This window comes from Mustelus asterias, chromosome 20 (assembly GCF_964213995.1).
Source record: "Mustelus asterias chromosome 20, sMusAst1.hap1.1, whole genome shotgun sequence".
In the NCBI taxonomy this organism is placed as follows: Eukaryota; Metazoa; Chordata; class Chondrichthyes; order Carcharhiniformes; family Triakidae; genus Mustelus; species Mustelus asterias.
Genome location: NC_135820.1, coordinates 47,829,509 through 47,855,630, shown reverse-complemented (window position 1 = coordinate 47,855,630; position 26,122 = coordinate 47,829,509). Strand labels below are relative to the sequence as shown.

The 26,122-nt window shown below is 43.7% G+C and overlaps 1 protein-coding gene across 1 annotated transcript in view; it reads right to left on the bottom strand.

The window, feature by feature from the left end:
* Nucleotides 1–26,122, bottom strand: part of LOC144508504 (cadherin-4-like) — a 650,983-nt gene that overhangs the window by 63,529 nt on the left and 561,332 nt on the right. Inside the window, exons 8-10 of the mRNA XM_078236483.1 lie at nt 20,798–20,935; nt 8,797–8,982; nt 2,039–2,292 (exon numbers count right to left, since the gene is read on the bottom strand). Coding sequence (XP_078092609.1) covers nt 2,039–2,292; nt 8,797–8,982; nt 20,798–20,935 — 578 coding nt within the window. The remainder of the gene's footprint in view (nt 1–2,038; nt 2,293–8,796; nt 8,983–20,797; nt 20,936–26,122) is intronic.

Here is a 26,122-nt window from a genome sequence, read left to right as displayed (position 1 = left end):
CTAGTGTGAGCTTGACAAAGTGTTTTTTTTTATTACGTTTTTAGACGAGCATCTTTTATTAGTCAAGACTACCTACATATATTTTTGCCAAGTCCACCCTCGCAACAAACTAATAACCTTGGAGTTAATTAAGATATTACTTATGTATGTCAAGGCTGCGGAGTTACTCAGTTCCAGAAATTAATATGAGTGAACTGACTAAGCACGGTGAATCAAATCCAATCCATAAAAAGCTTTTCATTTAAGATATTAGTTGCTAAAATTGCTATTTTGAAGTTCAGGGAGTGATTTCAGCTGTAAAATTGTTTATTTTTTTCCCGTACCTTTACTCCAGGAATAAAAAGCTAGATGAGTGAGTTGCATGTTCAAGCAGAAACAGACTGCACAGATGCACAGAATGCAAGTCAGATAGATGCTGGGTAGTTTCAGCAAAATGTTTTGAGATTTGGCATAAATGAAGTTGCTGTGAAGCAGAAACTTCAATTAACAAATTGATTCCAAGGTCCTCAGCGTTGTTTCAAGTCCTCCCGCGGCCTCACTGAACCATATTTTGTTAATCTTCTCAAACCATGCAGCCTAAACCTCATCTTCTATCTCTCCGGCTTTGGACTACTGCCTGTTCCACTTCGCAGCACCATTGGAGCCTAGTCTTTCGGCAATTACACACTGAGCCTCTGGAACCTGTTTCCTAAACCTTTCCAACTTACTATCCCTTTTCTACCTCCAAAAGTCTCTTAAATTCCTACAGCTTGAACCATGTTTTAATATTTTCTTTCTCCTCCATGCATTACAAAATACTCTTTATTTCTGTTCAGTGTCAATTTCTAATGTAAAGCATTCATATCTATTTTCATGCGCAGATCACTAATAATTGTGTGAGAATGAATTAGTATTGCATCCATCGAGAAAAAGTCTGGGGAATGGCATTTCATGTAATGTGGTACCAACAATTCCAAAGCTAACTGGCAATGAGGTGGCACTTATGTCCGCAAATGTGTCAATATACAAAGACATGCAGTGGCACAGTGCAGACTGAACCATGCTACTTCCACACAGGATTTCCAATTGTTGCTGGGGGTGACCTTGAATCACTAATTGATGAGTATCGGAAGATCCTCACATGCGGCATACCAGAATACGTAATAAAACTGAAATTGGATCAAAATACTTCAATTTCTAAGCAAGTCTCACACTCCCATTAGGTGATTAAAGAATACAAGATGAATATCCTTTCTCTGTAAATCCAAAAAACTGAATGCATCCAAAAAACAATTTTTTTTTAACCTCATCAACCTTCAGCGTAGGAAGTCTAATTATTTGTCTGCACTGTTTACTTTGCAATTTTTGTGGTGAGCATGTCAAAATGAAATTTATTACAGGTCTTCCATGTTAATTATTCAGTGACACATCTTATTTTTCCAAGTCATTTTAGTTACTTTAGACTATAGCTAGCCTAGCCTTAGACTATCATAATGTAAGTTTGTATGCGGTAACAGAAGTCCAAGATGCAATTGACTCTGAGGATTTGGGATAAAGGATACTAGGATTACTCCTGTTGGTCAGTGAACGGTGACGGCTTTTCCAAGAGAGGAGCGGAAGGGAACTTTAAGTCAGGAAAAAAAATAAGCCACTTATCACGAAGATCATGAAGTTACAACGCAAAGAAAATACATTCACACAAATCTTTCTGTAAGCTTAAAGAATTCAATATTAAAAACTGGAGTCAGCACACAGATGCTTTCTTGCAATTTGAATATTATCCATAAATGCACTGTTTATGCAGAATACTTTTTCTCAATTTTTCCTCTACTCAATTCTCTGCCCTTCCCATCTCCCTTGAAGTTGTTGACCCCTTGCTGAGGTTTCATTTATCTAAAGACAGATGAAGAATTTTTATGTTGTCACTAAGCCAAGCTGCTCTCCTGTGACAGCCGGATTGCACCTGTTCTTCGCACAGGATGGGGTAGACTTTACTACTGTGCCAGAGTACAAAGCTGGGTGATAGCGAATCAGTGGGACATAGAAAGAAAAATCTCACCGTACTGCTTGCTGCATAAAGCGATCAGGATCTTGAGCTGCAAATGTCGTCAGCAGCGAGCCGACAGACATATTTTCCTCTTGCCTGATCAGCTTGGGATTGGGAATGAAAAATGGAGCTTCATTGACATCCGTGACAGAGATAGCAACAGTTGCTGTGGACTGGAGTGAAGACTGAATTCCAGCTGCTAAAGGTGCTTGATTCATTACCACAACTGTCAGCACAAAGGCCCTATTTATCTCATAATCCACTGGCTGAAAAACAGAAAAGTCAATATATTGGATTAAGTATATAATTCCCAACGTATACAATGTCAGAGATAAAAAAAAGATTCATGCTCTACGCACCCTAGCAGTAAGAAGATTGAAAAAGTTAACAGTGCAGTTATGGTGAATGAAACATTCTTTTAGGAGCTCAGTTCTTCTTTTATTTCAAAAAACATTTTATACTTAATTTTAATACTATGCTACACAGAGATATTACTTAGAATTTTTATTATGGGGCGGCATGGTGGCACAGTAGTTGGCACTGCTGCCTCACAGCGCCAGGGACCCGGCTTCGATTTTCGGCTTGGGTCACTGACTGTGCAGAGTCTGCACATTTTCTCCCCATGTCTGCGTGGGTTTCCTTCGGGTGCTCCAGTTTCCTCCCACAGTCCAAAGGACATGCTGGTTAAGAACACTGGCCATGCTTATTTCTCCCTCAGTGTACCCAAACAGACGCCAGAATGTGGTGACTAGGGGATTTTCACAGTAACTTCATTGCATTGTTAATGTAAGCCTACTTGTGGCACGAATAAATAAAAGTAACGGTCAGAAGACAAACCCTGCTCTATCCCAGGATTGGGGGGAGTGCAGGAGGGTAGCTTTGTGCCACATTACAACTCAGCGTGTAGACGTAATGGCACAGATCTTCTGCAGAGAGGCATTCACCATCAAACTGCCAATCTGCTCAGATTTTTCAATTTCTAGACACTGCTTTGTATTTCTTGCTCGGTCTTCCGAGCCCGGCTTCACCAGAAGTGTGGAGCGCAGCATCTCTCGGAGAGTTCATCAGCACTACAGCATCAGGGAAATACAAGACATGTCACCTTTTTATGGCACTAACTACTGTATGGTAGGGTTAAATGTCCAGCGCAAATGTTAGTGAATGGGTGAATGGACAAATGAGTCAACGGGTAGCGTGGTAGGATAGATAGGGCGGCGGGGGGGTAGGGCGGTGGGGGGTCGGGCGGCCGGGGGGTCAGGCGGCCGGGGGGTAGGGCGGTGGGGGGGTAGGGTGGCAGGGGGATAGGGTGGCAGGGGGGTAGGGTGGCAGGGTGGCAGGGGGGTAGGGTGGCAGGGGGTAGGGTGGCAGGGGGGTAGGGTGGCAGGGGGGTAGGGTGACAGGGGGGTAGGGTGACAGGGGGGTAGGGTGACAGGGGGGTAGGGTGACAGGGGGGTAGGGTGACAGGGGGGTAGGGTGACAGGTTGCAAGGGGAGATTGGGGTGTAGTCATAGTTCCACTGGACTAGTAACCAGAGGCCCAAACCTATGCTCTTGAGACACAGGTTCAAATCCCACAATAGCAGCTGATGGAATTTAAATTCAATTAACAAAAAATGTTCTGGAATTAAAAGCTAGTCTCAGTAATTGTGACCATTAAACTACTGTTGATTGTTGTAAAAATCCATTTGGTTCAGTAATGTCCATTAGGGAAGGAATTCTGCCGTCCTTACCTGGTCTGGCCGACATGTGGCTGACTCTTAAATGCCCTCTGAAATGGCCTTGTAAGCCACTCAGTTGGTTCAAATTGCCACAAAGTCAAAAAGGAGTGGAACAGGCCAAACCACCCGTCATCAAACAAGTTGCTGGAAATTGCGACGGCAAATTCAGCCCGGAGGTTACCATCGACCAGAAACTGTGGCTAAATACTGTGGTCACAACAGCAGCTCAGAGGCTGGGGATTTTGCAGAAAACAACTCACCTCCTGACTCCCCAAAGCTTGTTTTGGTCCTAAGGAAGGATGCGCTGGCCTTGGAAAGGGTCCAGAGGAGGTTCACAAGAATGATCCTTGGAATGAAGATCTTGCTGTATGAGGAACGATTGAGGACTCTGGGCCTGTACTCGTTGAAGATTAGAAGGATGAGGGGGGATCTTATTGAAACTTACAGGATACTGTGAGAACGGGATAAAGTGGACGTGGAAAGTATGTTTCCACTCGTAAGAAAAACTAGAACCAGAGGGCACAACCTCAGGCTAAAGGGACGATCCTTTAAAACAGAGATGAAGAAGAATTTCTTTAGCCTGCGAGTGGTGAATCTGTGGAATTCTTTGCCGCAGAAGGATGTGGAGGCCAGGTCATTGAGTGTCTTTAAGACAGAGATAGACAGGCTCTTGATTAAGAAGGGGATCAGTGGTTATGGGGAAAAGGCAGTAGAATGGGGATGAGAAAAATATCAGCTATGATTGAATGGCAGAGCAGACTCGATGGGCCGAATAGCCTAATTCTGCTCCTATGTCTTATGGTCTTCACAATCTACAAGGCACAAGTGAGTGTGATGGAATACTCTGCACTTGCCTGGATGAGTGCGGCTCCAATGACACTCAAGAAGCTCCAACACAAAGCAACCTGCTTGATTGGCACCACTTCCACCATGTCCAACATTTGTTCCCTCCATCACTGATGCACAATGGCAACAGTACGTACCATCTCCAAGATGTACTACAGCAACTTTCAATTATCTTTAAACAGCACCTTCCAAACCCAAAATCTCTACCACCTGGAGGACAAGGACAGCAGATGCCTGTGAACACCATCGCTCCAAGTCAGGCACCACCCTGATTTGGAAAAATATTGCTGCTCCTTTATTGTTGCTGGGTCAATATTCTGGAACTCCCTGCCTGACAGCACTGTCGGTGCACCCACACCATATGGACTGTAATGGTTCAAGGGGGCAATTCATCAACACCTTCTCAAAGGCAAGTGGGAATGGGCAATAAATGTTGGTCTAATCAGTGATGCCCACATTCCCTTAATGAATAAATAAAAATAAGGTGACTATGGTGGCAGGTGGATGAGGTGGCAGGTGGGTGGGATGGCTGTTGGAGCAGTCAGGTCAGTCTGACTGGAAGTGGAGAGGTGCTAGGAGGTCGGGTGCTCGTCAGGTCAGGTCTAGGGGGTAGTCAAGTGGTGGTGGTTAGTTGGGAGATAGGGGGATAGCTGGGTCAGGTCAGGTCAGGGGTGGTCATCAGTAGGGTAGTCAGTGTGTGATTGGGAGCTGAATTTTGTGGGCATCCAGGAGTTAGTCTAGGACTTTCCTGCCTAACATTGCCAGGTAACTATTTAGGTAAGTTCTGCGGAACTGTCTGAAGTCTCCAAGTCCAAGCCTGAGACATTCTCAGAGGGTCCCAAGGAGCAGGGGATAATTTCCGACTGAAAGTTCAAATTTACCATGGAGGCCTAGACGTCAGATTCTCATGGGTTCAGGATGCACATCTTGGGTTGCACGTCTGGTCATCAATGATCTGGAAGCCAGAAGGTCTGTGCCAACGATTTTTATTTGGGAATGTGGACCATCAGTGATTCTGATAGAAAATTGAATACTATAGGCTGGATTTTCATTGAGTGGGGCCAACTCTGGAGGCCTTGAAAAAGTATTCAGATGTCCAGCCCCCATTTTTGGCAGACCTTACTTCTGTCACCAAGGGGAAGGGAGAGGACTGTTAATCACACAGGTAGGAAACCCCAATCAGCAGAGCCATTTGAAATTAGTGTGGAATTCATGGTCACCCTATTTTCCTGTTTCCGAGGATCCTGACCAACAGAAAATTTGAAGGAGATGAAATGTGTGTGAAGGGTAGGTAAAGTCTGTTTAACTGTCATGATCTGAAGCTATTTAAATCTCCAGCCCTTTAAAAATGAAAAGAAAACATGCTGCAGCTGTCATTTAGAGTAAAAAAAAGCTGCTGGAGTGCATTGAGTGACAGTCCATCTGGTTTAGCTTAGAAAAATAACATTAGTTACTTGTTCCTGCAGTTTCAATAGACTTCAATGTTGACATTTCCTAAGGGCTGAACTTAAGCTCCATAAGAATAATCTCAACGGGATGCTGAGTTCACATTTCAATTGACAGTTTTAAGAGGTTCAGCAGTCTTTGATGTGGCTAACAAAAAGGAGCTAGTTTGTTTTTACAGCAGATTGATGACTTGAGGGAATTTGAAAATTTTGAATGGGTTCCAGGAATGAGAGCTTTTTCAGTGTCAAGTGTGGATGAGTGAGAGGTTTTACATTGTTAGGAGTTTAGCTTTTTTCATTTACACAAGGCTCCTGAAATATTTACAGAGCGGATACCGGGTGAATGGCATTGGAGGTGGCATGGGGGGGGTGGATGAGGGGGCATGGAGGTATGAGGGGAAATGGAAGTGGCATGGAGGTAGCATGGGGTATGAGAGACATGGGGAAATGGTGGTGGCGTGGGAGTATGAGAAGGCACGGGGTATGAAAGAGTATGGGTGCAGGGGAGGGGGCGGTTGGATGGGGGTAGGGGTTAGAGGACCTATCAGTTTTTTATACAGCTTGTCTAAAGTCTCAGAGAACCAAGGTGAGCCTTATAACCGGCCGTATTCAGCACTTAGCACCTCAGAACTGCCTCCAGAGACATGAGCCTGACATGATCATCACCCCGCCCCTACCAGAGCAAAGACTGTGCTTATGGGAGTCGTTTGCTTGGAAATACCTAATAAAATTCTGCAAATAGCATCAATAAGTGGCATGGTTATCAACAGTGATTACTCTTGCTATGATGCTCTTTATAAGTGCCATTAATAGTGGCTTGTTAACACAAAAAGTGAAAGAAAATCAATTGAGTCCATGTTTCTGAGCAAGCATTTTCTGTGCTCAATTTGGGAGATTGTACATTCACCAGTCGTTCACAGAATTTATCTTTAGTCAGGCTAAAAGGCTGGTGGATACACCCAGACTTAATTTTGCTGTTGTCATTCAGATAGTCAATGTCAGTGACTCAACTGCAAGCACGTCAGTCCATTCCTGATATCATAGAGAAAACCTCAACTGGAGACATATTTCCATAGGTACTGGGGAACCAAAACAGAAAATTCCAAACAGGAAACAATTACTGAAACTGGAACTGGTTGTTGCAAGGATTATTTTGGTGCAAGTTTTAACGAGGTGATTGAAGATACAGTTATTTTGATTGAGTACAAGTCATTGTGAAATAAGGCCAATGCGTCTGTCAACTAAATTCAATGAAATAAGACTACCGCATGAGGAAGGCAACTTTACAAAAATGTTTCAGACTCAGATTATGCAGCATTTTGAGTACAGAAAGAAAATCATTAATAGATCAGTTTTATGCAGCTTTTTATTTGGAAAGCCTCACTGATTTCATAGTCTTTGCCAGACCTGACTAACTGCCTGTGCTTCTGATTCTATATTTTGTTTTAATCAGTTGCTGTTCACAGTCATTCACATCACATCAAAGCTTGCTCACGGGCACTTTAATCACCTTCATTCCCAGTCTTTAAATTAAATGATTGCACTTTGCTTTAAAATGACGACATAAACCCTGTAACTCTTTTCCCAAATTCTGAGTGGAAAATGGTAAAAGAAAATCATAAACTATGACAGGGACTGAGATACTACCAATGAGCAAATGATCATCGAAGGGCTCACTGCAGCAACTCAATTTACAAGATTTATAGATCTCATCGGGCACAAGAAACGCTGAATTAGTTAGCGTTCTGGCTAAAAGGGACACGGAACACCCACCATGAAGATGGTGAAGCAAGATTTATACTTGACATGCACGCTTGTCTGATTATATGCAACCATAAACAGTACAGGTGAAGCACAGCCCAACAGGACAAGTGAACCATGAATTATACCCCATGGGTTTTCATACGATATTCTGTTGTATTAAACATAATTTAGAATAATTATCTATTAATAAGATAAGCTGGTTAAAAAAGATATTCTATGGAATACAATATTCCACGGTATACCATATTCCATGGTATATCATATTTCTTTGGTTCCATACAAGTATAATCAGTATAAAAGTCTATAATTCATTCCAGGTTCTCAGTGGGGAGCCAAGTTTGACATTTGCGCAGTTAAGAGTTACAACACGGTAACATCAATTCACCAACACGTCAAGCCTAGGCAGCACGGTGGCACTGCTGCCTCACAGCGCCAGGGACCTGGGTTTGATTCCCGGCTTGGGTCACTGCCTGTGCGGAGTCTGCACGTTCTCCCCGTGTCTACGTGGGTTTCCTCTGGGTGCTCCGGTTTCCTCCCACAGTCTGAAAGACGTGCTGGTTAGGTGCACTGGACATGCTAAATTCTCCCTCAATGTACCCGAACAGGTGCTGGAGTGCGGCCACTCGGGGATTTTCATAGTAACTTCATTGCAGTGTGAATGTAAGCCTACTTGTGACACCAATAAATAAACTTTAAAAAAAGCTCACTGCTGAAGCATGTGTCATATGTTCACAAAGTCTTACGTTTACAAGTAGTTTACTGATATGAGCAATTTCTACAATTACTTGGGACATTTCTGAGTAGTGGGACTGAAGGGCTAGAAAGAGTTATCAATGAAAATCTCAACCTTGCTGCAGACCCTGAATTTCCAGTGAGCAATGCCAGAGGAGATCCATTCGTACAGCAATGTCTTCCAAAACGCATGTCTCCAACTCTTTCAAAAATAATTGTGAATACTTGAAAAAAAACAATAATTTCACTAAGAACACAGCCCTTACCTTTATTACTGTGACAACACCATCGTTGGTGATTGGATCAGTTTTAATAGCAAAATGGCCAGCAGGGTCTCCACTGACAATCCGGTACACTGCATTCCAGTTTGAAGTGTGCGGCTGGTCTCGGTCTGTGACTGTCAGGTTAGCAACAATTACATCCAGTTTGTTCTCTTGAACTTCTCCATAGTACTAGGAATAAAAATATGATTTTTTTTTAAAAAGTGCATTGTTTTGCATATCTCACAGAATCTCATTGGTTCACAAACTCCTACAGGTGGAATACATTTAGCCTTTAATTCATTAACAACAGAAACTAAATAAAGCTAATCAGCCAGATGCATAATTGCAATCACTGTGCTTCAAATTAATAGAATAAAGTACCAACATCTGTATTTGTCCAGATGGCGGGGCAAGAGTAAATGTTCTTATTTACTGTACAGCGCAAGCAAAATTCAAAAAATGCTCTGCAATTACCTTTTCCTTTCCAATTCCCTAATAAAAATATGCAGGAAAGTCCATTTCAAACATAGCGAGTTAAAATAGAAATGCAGTGTGTCAGAGTGATCCGGGAGACTCACCAATAATGAGAAGGTAGAACTTACGAATCCAATACTCAGTTAATGATTTTAGTAATTGAAAGAATGTGTCTGCATACTCTTAATGAGCACAGTGTTTAAATGTGCTTCTGGTGACTCGCATAACAGTATGCTAACAGTAATCCCTTTAGTGCTCTTTTATGTTACTTAGCCTGTACAAAATCTGTAATTGTTCTCATTTGCCACGTTCCCGTCAAAGAAGCTTAAGATCATCAGGGTGCGTGTTACATAGTTCTGTGCTGGGAATGGAGATGGGGCTGTCACCCCTCCGGGGTTGGCCTGGAGGTCTCCAGGAATTCAAGATCAATCTCCAAGGACTCTGCTGAGTGCAATCCAGGAAAAAAATCATCAGGACATTAAAAAAGATTGCTTTTAATTTTCTTTGAACGTGTCTCTGACAGAAATAAAACGGAAGTTGGGGTGGCACGGTGGCTAGCACTGCTGCCTCGTAGCGCCAGGGATCCGGGTTTGATTCTGGCTTGGGTCACTGTCTGTGTGGAATTTGCACGTTCTCCCCGTGTCTGCGTGGGTTTCCTCCGGGTGCTCTGCTTTCCTCCCACAGTCCAAAGATGTGCGGGTTAGGTGGGTTGGCCATGTAAACTTGCCCCTTAGTGTCAGGGGGACTAGCTGGTTTAAATGCATGGGGTTATGGGGATAGGACCTGGGTAGGATTGTGGTCGGTGCAGACTCGATGGGCCAAATGGCCTCCTTCTGCACTGTAGGATTCTATGGATTCTGTGGGCAGGGGGATGGGGGGCTGTTTAGCTGACAATCAAGCATCATCCAATTGGGTAATGAGTTATTTTGCTTTCCAGTTGGCATAGGAAAGCAGAGAGCCACAGGAATGGGTATGTTGGCCGACTAATGGCTAGAGCGCCGGTGTAAGTCATGTGATTAAACTTCCAGGAATACATTCAATCACAGTTAGCAACCCTAAGAGAATCCATCATAAAATCAGGTCCTGTCGTCCAGCACACTAAATAATCCTGTTCTGGGTTTGATTTGTCTCAGGTATTCCCTGGCCCTGGTGTTGAACCTGCTCTTATAAAATTAGTGAATTATAGAGCCTTTGTCCCCAACTGATACAGTCGGATGGTTAAATTTATGGTAAATGTTTCAAAACTTGATTGCAACAAATTTTCCCTCCTGTTATTTAATTGATACTGTGCTCCCTCCATTAGTATTTAACGCTGGAAAAAGCAATGTTTTTGTTTCCTTTGTATCTTCCGACACTATGCTGTTTGCCACTTCAACACAGCAAAGGGACAAGGATGAGACTCTGAGAATTCAGAGAGTGCTGAAAGATCTCGATAAGGAAGACAATCTCACATATAGGAGTGTGAAATTGGTCTATGCCAGCAGAGTGAAGGCTTGTTGTGAACCTGCAACTCGTGGTACACTGCAGCGGTTTTTATTTTCCTACAACTTGGGAAATATTGCCAAGATCTTTCATTTCAAACCAAGTAAAAATGACAGTGAGACTCCAAGGAGTCTGCAAAAGACATTTGAAATATTGTTCGGTGAACTTCAATGGAAAGAAGATTGGACATGGTGTAAATTCAGCCGACAGGTTGCAAACTTGTTTGTCACTGCTTGCATAAACCATTTCATAGTATCATAGAATCCCTACAGAGCAGAAGGAGGCCATTCGGCCCATCGAGTCTGCACCGACAGCAATCCTACCTAGGCCCTATTCCTGTAACCCCACATATTTACCCTGCTAATCCCTCTAACCAACACATCCGGGAACACTAAAAGGCAATTTAGCATGGCCAATGCATCTAGCCCTCACATCTTTGGACTGTGGGAGGAAACTGGAGCACCCAAAGGAAACCCACACAGACATGGGGAGATCGTGCAAACTCCACACAGGCAGCGACCCAAGCCAAGAATTGAACTCGGGTCCCTGGAGCTGTGAGGCAGCAGTGCTAACCACTGCGCCATCAGGGCTAACCATTGTGCCACCATTACTTCATCCTCATACTGTACAAAATCATAAAAGGCAAAGGCTGTGCTTGCGCAGTTAAGCAACTATGGTCAATCAATGAGGTAGCAGATATCATCAAGCTAAAAAAAATGCTTACAGAAAAGCAAGCAAATGTTTAAAATCAGAAACTGGACAGCTATAGAAAGCCAAAGAGGGATACAAAGTTAGTAAATATAGTTGACGATCCGCCCGAAAAAACCTAAGTGCCCAAGGGGCAGGAATATGGGAGTATCTCCTGCCCATTTTTTGGTTGTGCTGAGTGGAATGAACCTCTGGGACTCTGTGCATCACAGAGTCCGTAACGCAATTCACACCGGTGAGGGTGAGGCGGGGGAACAGAGCCTGAAGCTGCTGAAGAAGCCGGAATCAGCATGCTGAGTGGGTCACTGCGCATGCGCTGATCTGTCAGTGGGAAGTTCAACCCCCCTCCAACCCCCGGGGCACCATCGACCATCGCTGGCCTCCCAATGTCATCCCTAACCTGAGCGGGGCTTCGCGACACCCCGCCTCCGATTGCCGGCCACCGTGACCCCCCACCTCATGGCTAGCCCGATTCCCCCTGCCTATGGGGAGATCACCAATTCTCATGGTGGTGGCAGTCCCTGCCATTACCTCATGGGGGCGAAGGTCTGAGCGCCATATTTAAAGGACAACCCAACAGCCTGCACTGTCCATTCTCATTTTGCCCGGCCATTTCTCTGGCTAACCCTTCCTCCCTTTCCTGGTCATTCTCCACGCAACTTACGCTTTCACCATCAAGCAGAGACTGGCATTTACAAGTGCTCCCCAAAGAGGACAATGCAGTAGCAACTCTGTTAATGATGGAAGAAAACTCCCTCACCAGGTGCATGCCACTTACGTGCAGTTGTAAAATAGAACACTCTAGTTGGTGAAGAACTTAATTTGTTGGCGAACTTAATTCCAACAAGGTGACCTTTGAATGAACATGCATGTCTTTCTTGTTGAAGCATGCTTCCTGACATTCTCCGTCGGAAGGCTCGATCCGCCTATAAAGGCCTGAGAACTTAATTCCTAAAGTTCATTCCGCCGTTAGGAAATTGATTTGTGGTCTCATGTCAAATGAAGTCCTCCCCCGCCCCCCATCCTCCTGCTGCTGGTGGGACCGGAAGGTTCCACCCGGTCACTGAGCACTCAGATACGAGGGGATGCAGGTGCAACAACATCAGAAATGTTTGTCTCCAAAGCCATTACAAAGACCCACGTTCCAGGACAAGTCAAAAAGCAGTTCTAAGTAGAGGTGGAGTAAGATGAAAGAGCAGAGCAGCAGCTGGGGAAAGATCAGCTGTCACTGATGTAAAAGCATTTCCAAGAATTGCCAGATGTGACCTCTGCAACAGTTCAGCAAATGAGAGAAATCAAGAGCTACAAATTGTTTATGATATCTATATAACGAAGTCCGTGCTCAATACTTTAAGGTTTTCTTTCCCTATTTCCTCCACACTACATCATCATAGTGTTCCCTGCATGGGAATACTAAATGGAGTGCCTGATGACAAATAGAACATTGTTGTTTATTGCAAGGGGAATGGAATATAAACGCTTCTTCCATCACCTTTGTCTCTGTGCTTACTTTTTATGCAGGAGTCTTTCTCCTGTTCAATGGATCCTTTCACCCGCCTCCAGTCTTCTCCCTCTAACTGAAGCCCTACCTCTGGCTTCCTACCTGCTCTTGATCTTTTCAATGGGAACTCTCACTGTGACCTCAGCTGCCTCAACTTCTCTGCTCCTCTCACCCACTCCAGCCTGTCTTCTTCTGAACTTGCTGCACTCTGTTCTCTTTATCAAACCTGCCGGTGGTGCTGTTGTTGTTTGGTGTACTGACCTCTACCTTGCAGAGGCTGAGCGCCAACATTCAGACAGTTCCTTTGACCACCCCCTGGACCACAACCCCGAACATCAAACCATTGTTTCCAGGATTTTCACTGCCCTTCTCGGCCTGTCGCAATGTTCCAATGATGCCCATCACAAGCTGGAAGAACAACATCTCGTCTTCCCATTAGACAGTCTACAGCCTTCTGGACTCAACATTAAATTCAATAAAATTAGACTGTGAACTTGCCCCTCTATCTTCACTACCCCCCCCCCCCCCCCCCCCCCCCCACACACTTTTTGTGTTCTGTTTTTCGGTTCCCCTGGCTTGCCCCAAAACAATTCTACCCTTCTCCACAGGGGTATCAGTCCCATGTTGCTTCCACTGACTACTGACCTTTCCTCTCCTATTAACACGCTCTGTTACCTTACCTTTATGCCACTATTGACACTCTTCAGTCTTTTATGGCACCATTAATAGCCCCTTTGTCTTATGTCCATGGCATCCTTGTCAATCTCTCCTTAGCTCTGATCTATCACTGACTTTCCATTCTGTCCCAACCCCCTCTCCAACCATATAATTAATTACATTTCTATCCTTCTTCTGTTCTGTGGAAGGCCTTGAAATATTAACTCTGGCCGGAACTTTACCAGCCCACCCACCACAGAAATCGGAGCGGGTGAGGGGCGGCCAATGGGAAGTTCCATTGACCTCAGGGAGGATTTTACGGTTTCGGGACAAGTGAGGCCATAAAATCTCACCCTCTCTTTCTCTCTCCATGGGTGCTGAGATTATCCAGAATTTTCTGTCTTCATTATAAAAGTAAGGATGTTTTGTACAGATCTACACAGCATTAGTTTAAAGTAAAGTTAAAATTTTATTTATTAGTCACAAGTAGGCTTACATTAACACTGCAATGAAGTTACTGTGAAAATCCCCTAGTCACCACACTCCGGCGCCTGTTGGACTGTGGGAGAAAACCAGGGCACCCGGAGGAAACCCACGCAGACACAGGAAGAACGTGCAAACTCCACACAGTGACCCATGCCCGGAATTGAACCGGGTCCCTGGCGCTGTGAGGCAGCAGCGCTAACCATTATGTCACCATTCCGCCCGTGCCAAAGATAGAGGGGAAAGTTCATAGTGAGGCCACACCTAGAGTACTACGTGGAGTTTTGGTCTCCTTACATAAGAAAGGATATAATTGCATTAGAGACAGTTCACAGAAGGTTCACTTCACTGATTCCTGGGATGAAGTGGTTAGCTTATGAGGAAAGGTTGAACCTGTACCCATTGGACTTTGAAACAATGATCTTACCCAAATATATAAAATCCTTACGTGATGACAGGGTGGACAATGTGAAGATGTTTCCCTTTATGAGAGAGGCTAGAACCAGGGGACACAGTGTAACATTAAGGGGTCTCCCACTAAATACGGAGAGGAGAATAAATATTTTCTTCTGTTAGTCTGTAGAACTCTCTTCCCCAGAGTGCAGTGGAGGCAGGGTCATTGATTTATTTTTTAAAGCTGCATTAGGTAGAATCTTGATTGACAGGGTTAAAGGGTATAAGGTGTAGACAAGTAAGTAGAGTTGAAGCTACAATCAGATCAGCCATGATCCTATCAGGGTTGAGGGGCTTAATGGCTTACTTCTGCTCCTAATATGTGTGTCTGCATGGCTGTCGAGCATGGAGGGTCCCAGAGGAGCAAGGTAGCATTCCACTTCAAGGTGCTAGGCTGTGAGATGATTCTGCTACAGGCAAAGACAGCATTGGCTATCAGCATCTGACTACTAACTGGCAACTGGTGAAACCTTTGAAATAACAAAGTTCGTGGGACAGATGTTCAGTCACACTGAGAGGATGCTGTCCCATCGGTCCCTTCTCCAGCCATGCTCCAAATGTTGCCCGATCTGCAATCATGCAGAATGGAATGTTCCATGGTGGAGGATCATGCCGTAAGCATGAACCTCTCAAGTCAATCCACTAAACTGTGCGATCTGGTCATGACTGACTCATGATTGCTGGGTGGCATGGTGCCACAATGGTTAGCACTGCTGCCTCACGGTGCCAGGGACCCGGGTTCGATTCCCGGCTTGGGTCACTGTCTGTGTGGAGTTCTGCGTAGGTTTCCCCCGGGTGTTCCGGTTTTCTCCCACAGTCTGAAAGATGTGCTGGTTAGGTGCATTGACCCAAACAGATGACGGAGTGTGGTGACAAGGGGAATTTCATTGCAGTCTAATGTAAGCCTTACTTGTGACTAATAAAAAATAAATAAATAACACAAATGCATTCCTCTGATATCCTGCCAAACCCAGGCAAAAGTAAAGTGGAAATGCTGAAAAGATGAAGCACTGAGGCCACCGCCTTCCTCTAATCTGGACAAGTCCTACTCCAACTGTCACTGGCTGTCTCTTTCTTGTTCTTCTAGATAGTCTAGGTCACAGGTTTGGAAGGTGTTGTTGAAGAAGCCTTGTAAGTTGCTGCTTTGCGACTTATAGATAGTTGAAGCCACTGTGCTTCAGTGGAAGGACTGAATGTTTAACCATTGTGGATTGGGCACTGATGAAGTAGTTTGCTTTGTTATGTACAGTGTTGAGATACTTGAATGTTGTTGGAGCTTCACTCATCCAGACACGAGGAGAATATTTTGTCACACTCTTGACTTGTGCTTTGTAGATGTGGACAGGCTTTTGGTGTATCAAAAGGCATGTCATGTGCCGGGGAATTTACAGTTTTTGATCTTCTCGTGTGGCCACAATATTTATTTGGCTGGTCTAGTTAGGTTTCTGGTCAATGGTGACCACCACCACTCCCTCCCACCCCAGGATGTCAGATAGATGCAAGTGTTGTAGGTGTGTGATACTGCAGCAGTTTGGCTAGGGGTTCTCTTAGTTCTGCAGCACAAATTTTCAGCATTGCAGCGGGGTTGTTGTTGTGCCCATAATCTTTCCTGCATCCAGTGTGCTCATCAGTTACTCGATATCATGTCGAATGAATTAAATTGGCTGAAGACTAGCTTCTGTGATAGTGGAGAACTCAGGAACCACCACCTAGCACTTCCAGTTAAAGATGGTTGCAATGGTTCAACCTGGTCTTTTGAACTGATTGGCTGGGCTTTGCCATCAGTGTGCATGTAGGTATGCCTGGAGTGTCCACCTTCCATTCTTTGTTTCTTTGTCCAACCACCATTCATGACAGAAATGTGACAGGACTGCAGAGCTTTGACCTGATTCATGGGCTGTAGATCCACTGAGCTGCGTCTACTGCATGCTGCTGCCATTGGTCAGCATACATGTAGTCATGTGCTATAGCTTCATCAGGTTGGTGCCTGATTTTTTTGATACACCTGTTGTTGCTCTTGGCATGATCTCCTACACCTCCCATTGAATTTTTACATCCACTAAACTTGCAAGTTTAAGTTTGTATTGACTACAAAAGCTGAATTTATCCCTCACAGGTTTGATCTCTATGTGAGATGGGGATTGTTGGGAGGACAGCAGAAGCCAGAGTTGATCAGGATACTGAAATTTAGGAGGTCTAACATTTGCGGTCCTCTGTGGCTGAAATTCCAGTTGGTCCTATTCACGGGATGGAGTAGCTACCATCTGCCCAGTTCAAACCCAATATGGCACCCTGGGTCAAATGTACGTTAAAGGACTCCAATAAACTTTCCAATGGGACCTGATTGAATTGATTTATTACTGTCACATGTATTGGGATACAGTGAAAAGTATTGTTTCTTGCGAGCTGTTACAGACAAAACATACCATGCATAGAGTACATAGGGGAGAAGGAAAGGATAGGGTGCAGAATATAGTGTTGCAGTTACCAACAGGGTGAAGAGAAAGATCAGCTTAATGTGTGATAGGACCATTCAAAAGTCTGATGGTAGCAAGGAAGAAGCTGTTCTTGAGTCAGTTGGTACGTGTTTTCAGTCTTCTGTACATTTTCCCAACGGAAGAAAGTGGAAGAAAATATGTCCGGGGTCCGTAATTATGCTAGCTGCTTTTCTGAGACAGCGGGGAGTGTAGATGGAGTCCAGGACCTATTGCCAGATTCAGATGGTTCCTTCAAGCTGTCCAGCAGTAAGCCCGGGAGGACACTGCTGTCGACCACAACTGAGTGCGATAGGATGGCATTGCCCACCATTTCCATGGCAATGCCATCCCATTGCTGCTGGATGAGAAGACTGAAAATTCAACCCACTGTCTTCTACTCTGTCTCTCTAACTTAATTTCATTGAAAGATAAACCCTTATTTATTGAGTGTAATTCAATGGTACCATATGCATATCGTACATCAGTAATACGATGCATATTTCAGAAAGCTGCTGAAAATGGTGCCTGAAGCTTCAAAGCCTGATGCTTTAATGATCATTGCCTTAATTTCGTACAATTCAAATAGGATCCCTCAATGCCTGGTTCGAGAAATCAACTCGTCTCAAGGTGGGACATTGTTGTAATTAGGCAGCTCATAAAAGGACAGCGCTTTACTTCCAGGATACCTAACCTTTGATTTTACTTAATCATATCGCTGCCACAGAGCTAGGCTCGCATCTTTAAAAAGTTTAACAACCTTATTCAAATTCTCCCCACAACTGTGCCTGTGTATAAAAGCACTGCATTATTTTAATTCTCCAGCTCGACTGCCCAGTTATTTGTAAATTTTGGATCATTTAAAGGATTGCTTCATTTCAGTACGACTATTTCTTAAGGACTTGAATTTTCTGTAGAATGGAAAGCTATTTTGCACCACAAGTGCCTAATGCAAAGATTAAAACAAATAATTCATGAGCAATAAGAAAGTGACAAATGTAGATTTCGTTTCATCTAGTTAATACCAGAATTGTCCTCCATGGATCAATATGGTATGATCATTCCTAAAGAGTTACAAAAGGAAGCTAGGAATGGCAATCCATCCTTTTCTATTAGTATTTTAAAATGTGATAAAATATTAGCATCAAAAAATTAAATATACATCAGAAATATATTTATAAACCAATAGAGACTCACAAAGTGGCTCTTGTGAGAGGTTCTATAGACCTTGAAAGGGCTTCAATTGAGTCTGAGATAATAGCTAGTCAGAACTCAATGCTGCTATCTTTTACATTCGTACAAGGAAAGTATGCTACATCTCTGGAATCTTATCATTACTGCATTAGCAGCCATTTTGCTGGTTTTTTTTAACACACCACCACAGATTCCTTACATGACATTAAAGGCAAAATTTAAATCCATAGCCATTGCAATCTATTATTTTCCTGTGGAGGAAAGTCAAGTTATAATTGTGCAGGATTTGGCTGCAAGAAAATACATTACATCAGTAATTGTTTTCGTTTTCCATGCTAAATTACATCAGGTGAAACTCTGAAACCACCAGTCACTGTGACTCTTGAAATTCACCACATTAAACATTAAATGTATTTGTGTTAAATGTATAGGCCGTGCTTTTAATACTCCATTACCATTTTGAATTGTTCATCAATGATAATTTCTTTCTGATGGAGAAATAGATGGCAAATAAGCAGGTTTACAACACTCCTGAGTTGGAATCATTCTTGAATCATAGATATTAACCAGAGAAGTACTTTACAAATTGGGCAAGAGCTTCTTGAAATTTACATTCCAATCTTGCTATCAGTTAACGACCTCTCTCCCTTTTCCAAAGTCAAAAATCCAACCATTGTAAGTGGATCTGTAGCCGAGCTAGACACTGCTGTTCTTCAGCAGAGTTTGGATGCCTGTGGTCGCTGGAGTCCAGTTTTGGGTCTATAGCATGGCAGTTCAATACACTAACTTGGCCTGTCACTGGTTGTTTGCATGCGAGGACATTTATTTTCATTAAGCAAACTTTCAAGGGCAGCACACTGCTGCCTCACAGCGCCAGGAACCCGGGTTTGATTCAGGTGACTGTCTGTGCAGAGTCTGCACGTTCTCCCCATGTCTGCGTGGGTTTCCTCTGGGTACTCCGGTTTCCTCCCACAGTCCAAAGATGTGCAGGTGAGGTGGATTGACCATGCTAAACTGCCCCTTAGTATCGAAAGATGTGTAGGTTGGGTGTATTAACCATGGTAAATGCCTGGAGTTACGGGGATGGAGGGGTGGGCTTGGGTGGGATGCTCTTTCAGAGAGTTGGTGCAGACTCAAAGGGCCTAATGGCCTGTTTCTGCACTCCAGGGATTCTGTGATTCTTTAAAAAAGAAATCCTTTCTTATGATTCTTACTTATCTCTTTTCCTCACCAGCAAGGGAGTAAATCACAGATTCTAACCTAAAGAATCAATTTTGGAGAGAAATGCACTGACATTAACCTGGCAAAGAATGACCTAGATGTAAGTGGATTGGAAGTTTAATCTTACTTAAATAAAGCCCTGATTGGTACTGGATAAACAGTGTACTGGATAAATAGCGTGGAACTAATTAAAATAAAAAATGATCTGTTCATTGGAGCACCTTGTAACACAAACATTTTGATGCTTTAATGTCATTCTCTCTTCCACCCTCTTCTGTCGGGAAAAAGATACAAAAGTCTGAGATCACGTACCAACCAACTGAAGAACAGCTTCTTCCCTGCTGCCATCAGACTTTTGAATCGACCTACTTCGCATTAAATTGATCTTTCTCTACATTCTAGCTATAACTGTAACACTACATTCTCCACTCTCTCCTTTCCTTCTTTATGTACAGTATGCTTTGTCTGTATAGTGCGCAAGAAACAATACTTTTCACCGTATACTAATACATGTGACAATAGTAACTCAAATCAAATCAAACTGCAACTTAAGAATGCCTTTCTGTACTCAGCCATACTGGACATGACCAGTTCATCCAGAAATTCCTGCCTTACCCATTTTAACTCTTGAGTTTGCAGAATTAAATTTGAAATTGTTTTTTACAATGGCTATGCTCAGGAACTTATCGATCAACCCTCTCAAAAGGGAACAGTGTAAAGTTTCATCCCTCCTACCCCATTCCCACAATTTTGTGTACAATTTGTTGGGCCACCAGAGAAGGTGGTTTTCTCGAGAACTTTCCCCTTGATTATTTGTACCCAGTCACTTGAGGGTGGATGAGTGTCCAGCAGGGCTCATCTTTTGCTTTATTCGCACTATTGAAAAACACCATGTACCGAGTCTACACTACGCTCCAAGACCAATAACTCAAATCATATAAAATAATGCTGACGCAAACATCTGTCTCATTGTTCACCATATTGCGTACGGGGCTACAAATTCTGCAACGCAGAGAATGAAATATCCAATATTTGCAATTAAGAAGTTCATAGAAGAATCCCTTTGGGATCTTAAAAGTTTTAGGATCGCAAAGGGCAAACTGTAAATCCCACTAAATGTTTCCTGTGCCGTTAAGGATGCATTATCAATCCCTTATATTTCTCATTATCGTTGCGTAACTCCCATGCCTCAAATTTAGCAAAAATAGCCCCTGAAAAAGATTACCTATTCTTTGTTTGATTGGCTAAATTTCGAAACCATCAAGAATGCGCTGTAAATCAATAATGCGCACCTGTACTTTGCAGATGATGTGGATCTTAGCCTTCCACTTGAATGTCAGGGGGTGTTTATACTTACTGTGGCAGCAGTAAATTCTGGAGCATTGTCATTCACATCAGTCACAATAATAAGTGCAGTTGCTGTATTGGAAAGACCATAGTTCAGGTTCCCATCCATATCGGTGGCTTGAATGATGACTGTGTATCGTGGGACTTTCTGAAAAGGAAAGGACACAGGCTTCGGTAAATATGTATAACTAATTGAATCTGGATGCGGTTGGGAACAAAGATTACAGCAATTTACTTAAACTTGCATTGTAATTAAAATACAGGCTATTTTATAATCGACACCCTCTTCTCAACGTTGTCTGAATTTGAAGGGTTTAATTTACCTGCTAATTAATCTCTAAGTTTTGCAATTAAGGAACAAAAACAAATGAACAGGCCCCAGTAATGAGCAAAGCTCAAACAGTAGTAGGCAAGATATACTCAACACCCTTAAGTTTTATCTGTGGCTCACAGTGCTTAAACATAGAAATGCTGACTGTACCCCAATGTCTAATTAGATTACTATACCAATTAGGAATATTTACTTTGGTAAGACTGTTGAATAAGATGCTTCAGGAGAAAATGGAAGGTACTGCACTCTCACTGGCAGATGGTTACAGATTGGAATCGGAAGGCAAAAAGTCATCAACCTGAAAAGTTAACTTTGTTCCTCTGTCTGACCGGCTGAGTATTTCTAATATGTTCTATTTTTATTTCAGGTTTCCAGCATCTGTAGTAGCTTCTAAAGACTTCTGCTTTGGAACAGATTTTACCACAGGATCAAAAAACGACCAAACGAGGACCAATTTTGAAATCAGAGTTTGTAGAAGAGTCCAACAGACCTTACAGTAACTTAAAAAAAGATGATTGATCTGCAAAGGGACTGATAAATTGAGATCAGGAAGAGTCAATGTACTCTAAAAAATTTTCCTTGGTCCAAAGATGTGCGGGTTAAGTTGATTGGCCATGGTTAATTGCCCCATAGTGTCAGGGGGAACTAGTAGGGTAAACACATGGTGTTAAGGGGATAGGGCCTGGATGGGGTTATGGTCGGTGCAGATTCGCTGGGCCAAATGGCCTCTTTCTGCACTGTAGGGATTCTATGATATATATCCACAAAGTATGTTTATTATTTTAGCAGGTTTGGTTAATAAGGGACTAAAATGGAGGTCTTCTTTTAGAGGCACACAGTGTGGTTGGGTTACTAAATTAGTTCATTTGAATTGTCTTCACTCAAAGTAAAAAACAGATGTTGCCAACATCACAGTAAAGGAAGAGGTTCCAGAAAAAATGGGCAGGATAAAAATAAAGAAAAATACTTAAAAAGAGAAAAGCTACCCAGTCCAGACAGGATGCATCCTCGGCTACTGATGGCAGTAATTGCAGAGATCGCTGAGATTATGGTTGCAATCCACTTTTCCTCCTTAGATATTGAAAGGGTGCCAGGGAACCAAAGCATTACTATTACAAAATCATTCATAAAAGGGAAGTGTGATAAACCCTGCAGCTGTAGGCCATTCAGCCTAAGTCAGGAGGCAGAAGCACAAGTCAGGAGCGTGATGGAATACACTCCAATTGCCTGGATGAGCACAGCTCCAACAACACTCAAGAAGCAGCCGGTTTGATTGGCATCCCATTAACCTCTTAAACATTCACTCCCTCCGCCACCAATGCACAGTGTGCACATCTTGTAGATGGTGCCCACCATGTCTGCTCCAGCTCCTCACAGTTCATTCCATAAACAAAACCATTTCTCTCTTCTGAATCATTTGCCAATTAAATGTGTCCCTTAATTATCAGAAGCTGTATGCACCATCTACAAGATGTGCTGCAGCAACTCAACAAGGCTCTTTAGACCTTCCAAACCCACGACTTCTACCATTTAGAATGACAAGGGTAGTAGATGCATTTATTTATTTGTTACTGTAAAAATCCCCTAGTCGCCACATTCCGGCGCCTGTTCGGGTACACTGAGGGAGAATTTAGCATGGCCAATGCATTTAATCAGCACGTCTTTTGGACTGTGGGAAGGAACCGGATCAATCAGAGGAAACCCACGCAACCACGGGGAGACTGTGCAGCCCCAATCCCCAGCGCCCCGTGGCCAGGCCCGACCCCCCCCCCCCATTCCCCCATGGCCAGCCACGACTGCCCCCCCCCCACCCCCCATGGCCAGCCCCAATTGCCCTCCCCCCTCCCCACCAATCCCATTGCAGAGTGTGCAGCGGGCCCCCCCCAGCACCGATTGGCCACCCAGTAGGCCCTGTCGCCTCTGGCACCAACCCCTTGACACTGCCCGGTGCCTGGTGGACAGTGTCAGAGTGCCCGGTGGCCAGTGTCCCCAACCTCCTGCGGAGCCTCAATGGCCTCTGTCCTCACTAGCGGAGTGAGCATGCCTGTTCCCTGTCGGTGAGGAACAGTTGTAAATCCCACTGGTGGGGACCTCTCCTGGCGGGTGGGAAGGAGACACTAGTGGGCCTGCAGACTACTGTCCCAGGTCTGCTATTCATATAGAAATAGCGATTTCCATATGGTAATCAGACCTGTGCCAATTTCTGACGCGCGGCTGATTACGACAAAAAAAGGGCCTGGGAGACCCGCGATCGGCCGGATGCCGGTCGCGAGTCCCGCGAAAGGGAACATGATGTCTCCTGGCCTGTTGCGCTACTTGAACAGCGCAGTGGGCTGGGAGGATCCCGGCCATGATCGTTCCAAAGGCATTTGATAAATTGCTAGATAATAGACATGTTAACAAAGTTAAATCTCATAGGATTTAAGTGACAGCAAGGGTACAAAATGGGTTTGGAGGCACAGAGATTGGTGAACTTCTGTTTTTCAGACTGAAAGTAAGTACATAGTGGTGCTCCTTCCCCTTCCCCTCCTGCCCCCACCTCCTCCCACCCCCTCCAGCAATCGATTATTCAAATCACTCTTCTTTTTGATATGCATTAATGCCCTGAACCTGGATTGATATAACATAATTTCAACACTTGCAGATGACACAAAACTCAGTGATGCAGTATAACAGTAAGGATACAGACATTGGCCTGACATATGGGAGATTAAATTTAGCACAAGGAAACATGAAGTGATGCATTTTGGTGGAGAGAATGAGGAGAAGCAATATATCGGGCAATCTTAATGGCGGGCAGGACAGAGAGAAGCATATACTTATAAATCTTTGAAACTGTTAAAAATGACCTGGGCTTTATAAACAGAAGCATTGAGTATAAAAGCAAGGAATTTATATTGAACCTTTATAAATCAGTGGTTAGGCCCCCACTGGAGTGTTGTACGAACTGGAAACCAACCTTAGGAAGAATGTCAAGGTCTTGAGTGAGGATGCGGCGGAGATTTATTCAGCACTCAAAAGTATTCTGGGTGAAGGACTTCAGTCACACGGAGAGATTAGAGAAGCTGGGATAGTTCTCCTTACCGCAGGAAGGTTAAGGAGGGGCTTGATAGAGAGGTTCATTATCATGGATGGTTTAGAAAGAGCAGATGAGGAGAAACTGCTTCTGATAATTAAGGGACACATTTAAGCTAATTGGCAAATGATTCAGAAAAGAGAAATGCTTTTGTTTATGGAATGAACTGTGAAGAGCTGGAGCAGACATGGTGGGCTGAATGGCCTCTTTCTGTGCTTTGTCATTCTAAGATTCTATGGAAACATTGAAAACAAGTACTGCAGGCAGCTAGGATTGATAGGCTGAGGAAGGACCAGGCTCCTTGACTAGAATTTTCATTCCTGCAGATTTTAGTTTTGCCCCAAATTTCACTCTCTATGGCATAATAATGTTCCCAAAATCCTTTTAAATGTTGGAATAAATGTTCTTTTGCCAACTTTTGTTGCCCTGAGGGCGGTACAGTAGCACAGTGGTTAGCACTACTGCTTCACAGCTCGAGGGACCTGGGTTCGATTCCCAGCTTGGGTGGAGTTTGCACATTCTCCTCGTGTCTGCGTGGGTTTCCTCTGGGTGCTCCGGTTTCCTCCCACAGTCCAAAGATGTGTAAGTTACGTTGTTTGGCTGTGCTAAAAAATTGCCCCTTAGTGTCCTGAGATGTGTAGGTTAGAGGGATTAGCGGGTAAATGTGTAGGGATATGGGGGTAGGGGCTGGGTGGGATTGTGGTCGGTGCAAACTCGATGGGCCAGATGGCCTCTTTCTGCACTGTAGGGTTTCAATGATTCTATTATTCTAACATAGTAAAATATACACAATCTTTATTCAGCCCCCACTGTGCAGTGAAAACCCTATGTTGATCCACCAGTGGTGCCACTCTGAGGGTTCGAATAGTTCAAGTTCAGAACAAAAAATTAACTTTTATATAGTAGCTCATCATATCTCAGAGCACACCACATGAATGAGGGGTGAAGAATGAGGGGGGATATTATAGAAACATGTACAATTATGAAGGGGATAGGATAGAAGCAGGGACTGTGGAAGGAAATTGGAGCACCCAGAGGAAACCCATGTAGACACGGGGAGAACATGTAAACTTCTCACAGACTGTTATCCAAGGCTGGAATTGAACCTGGGTCCCTGGGACAGTGAGGCAGAAGTGCTAACCACTGTGCCACCCACATACAATACATTTCAGTGATACACAGGGGCTGTTAAGGAAATAAGGGCAACAACTATTTTGAACACAGTGAGATTTCACAAATAGCAAAATAGTAATTAGAGCAATAAAATGTTGAAACTACATTTTGTTATTATTGATTGAGGGATGAATATTGATTTGCCAACATGTGGCTATGGAGTTTGGTATGTTTCAAATTTAAAGGGTGATTTTAGCAATTGGTTGCATTTTTGGATAAAACATTTTTGTTAAATTAAAATGAAATTTGGGTCAGCTCCAAATGACCAGAAACTGCCAGCTAGATGTCTAAGTTTTGCTGCAAGCACATTCATTAGAACACAAGAACTGTAACTAGTGGGGTGCTGCAAGGATTATTGCTGGCCATTCAGCTGTTTACAGTCTACGTTAATGACTTAGCCGAAGGGACTAAGGGTAACATATCCAGGCTTGATAATGATGTGCAATGGCACAGTGGTTAGCGCTGCTGCCTCACAGTGCCAGGGACCCGGGTTCGATTCCCAGCTTGGGCCACTGTTTGTGTGGAGTTTGCACATTCTCTCCGTGTCTGTGTAGGTTTCCTCTGGCTGCTCTGGTTTCCTCCCACAATCCAAAGATGTGCGGGTTAGGTGAATTGGCTATGCTAAATTGCCCCTTACTGTCAGGGGAACTAGCTAAGGTAAATGCATGGGATTCTGAGGATAGGCCTGGGTGGGATTGTGGTCGATGCAGACTTGATGGGTCGAATGGCCTCCTTCTGCACTACAGGATTCTATG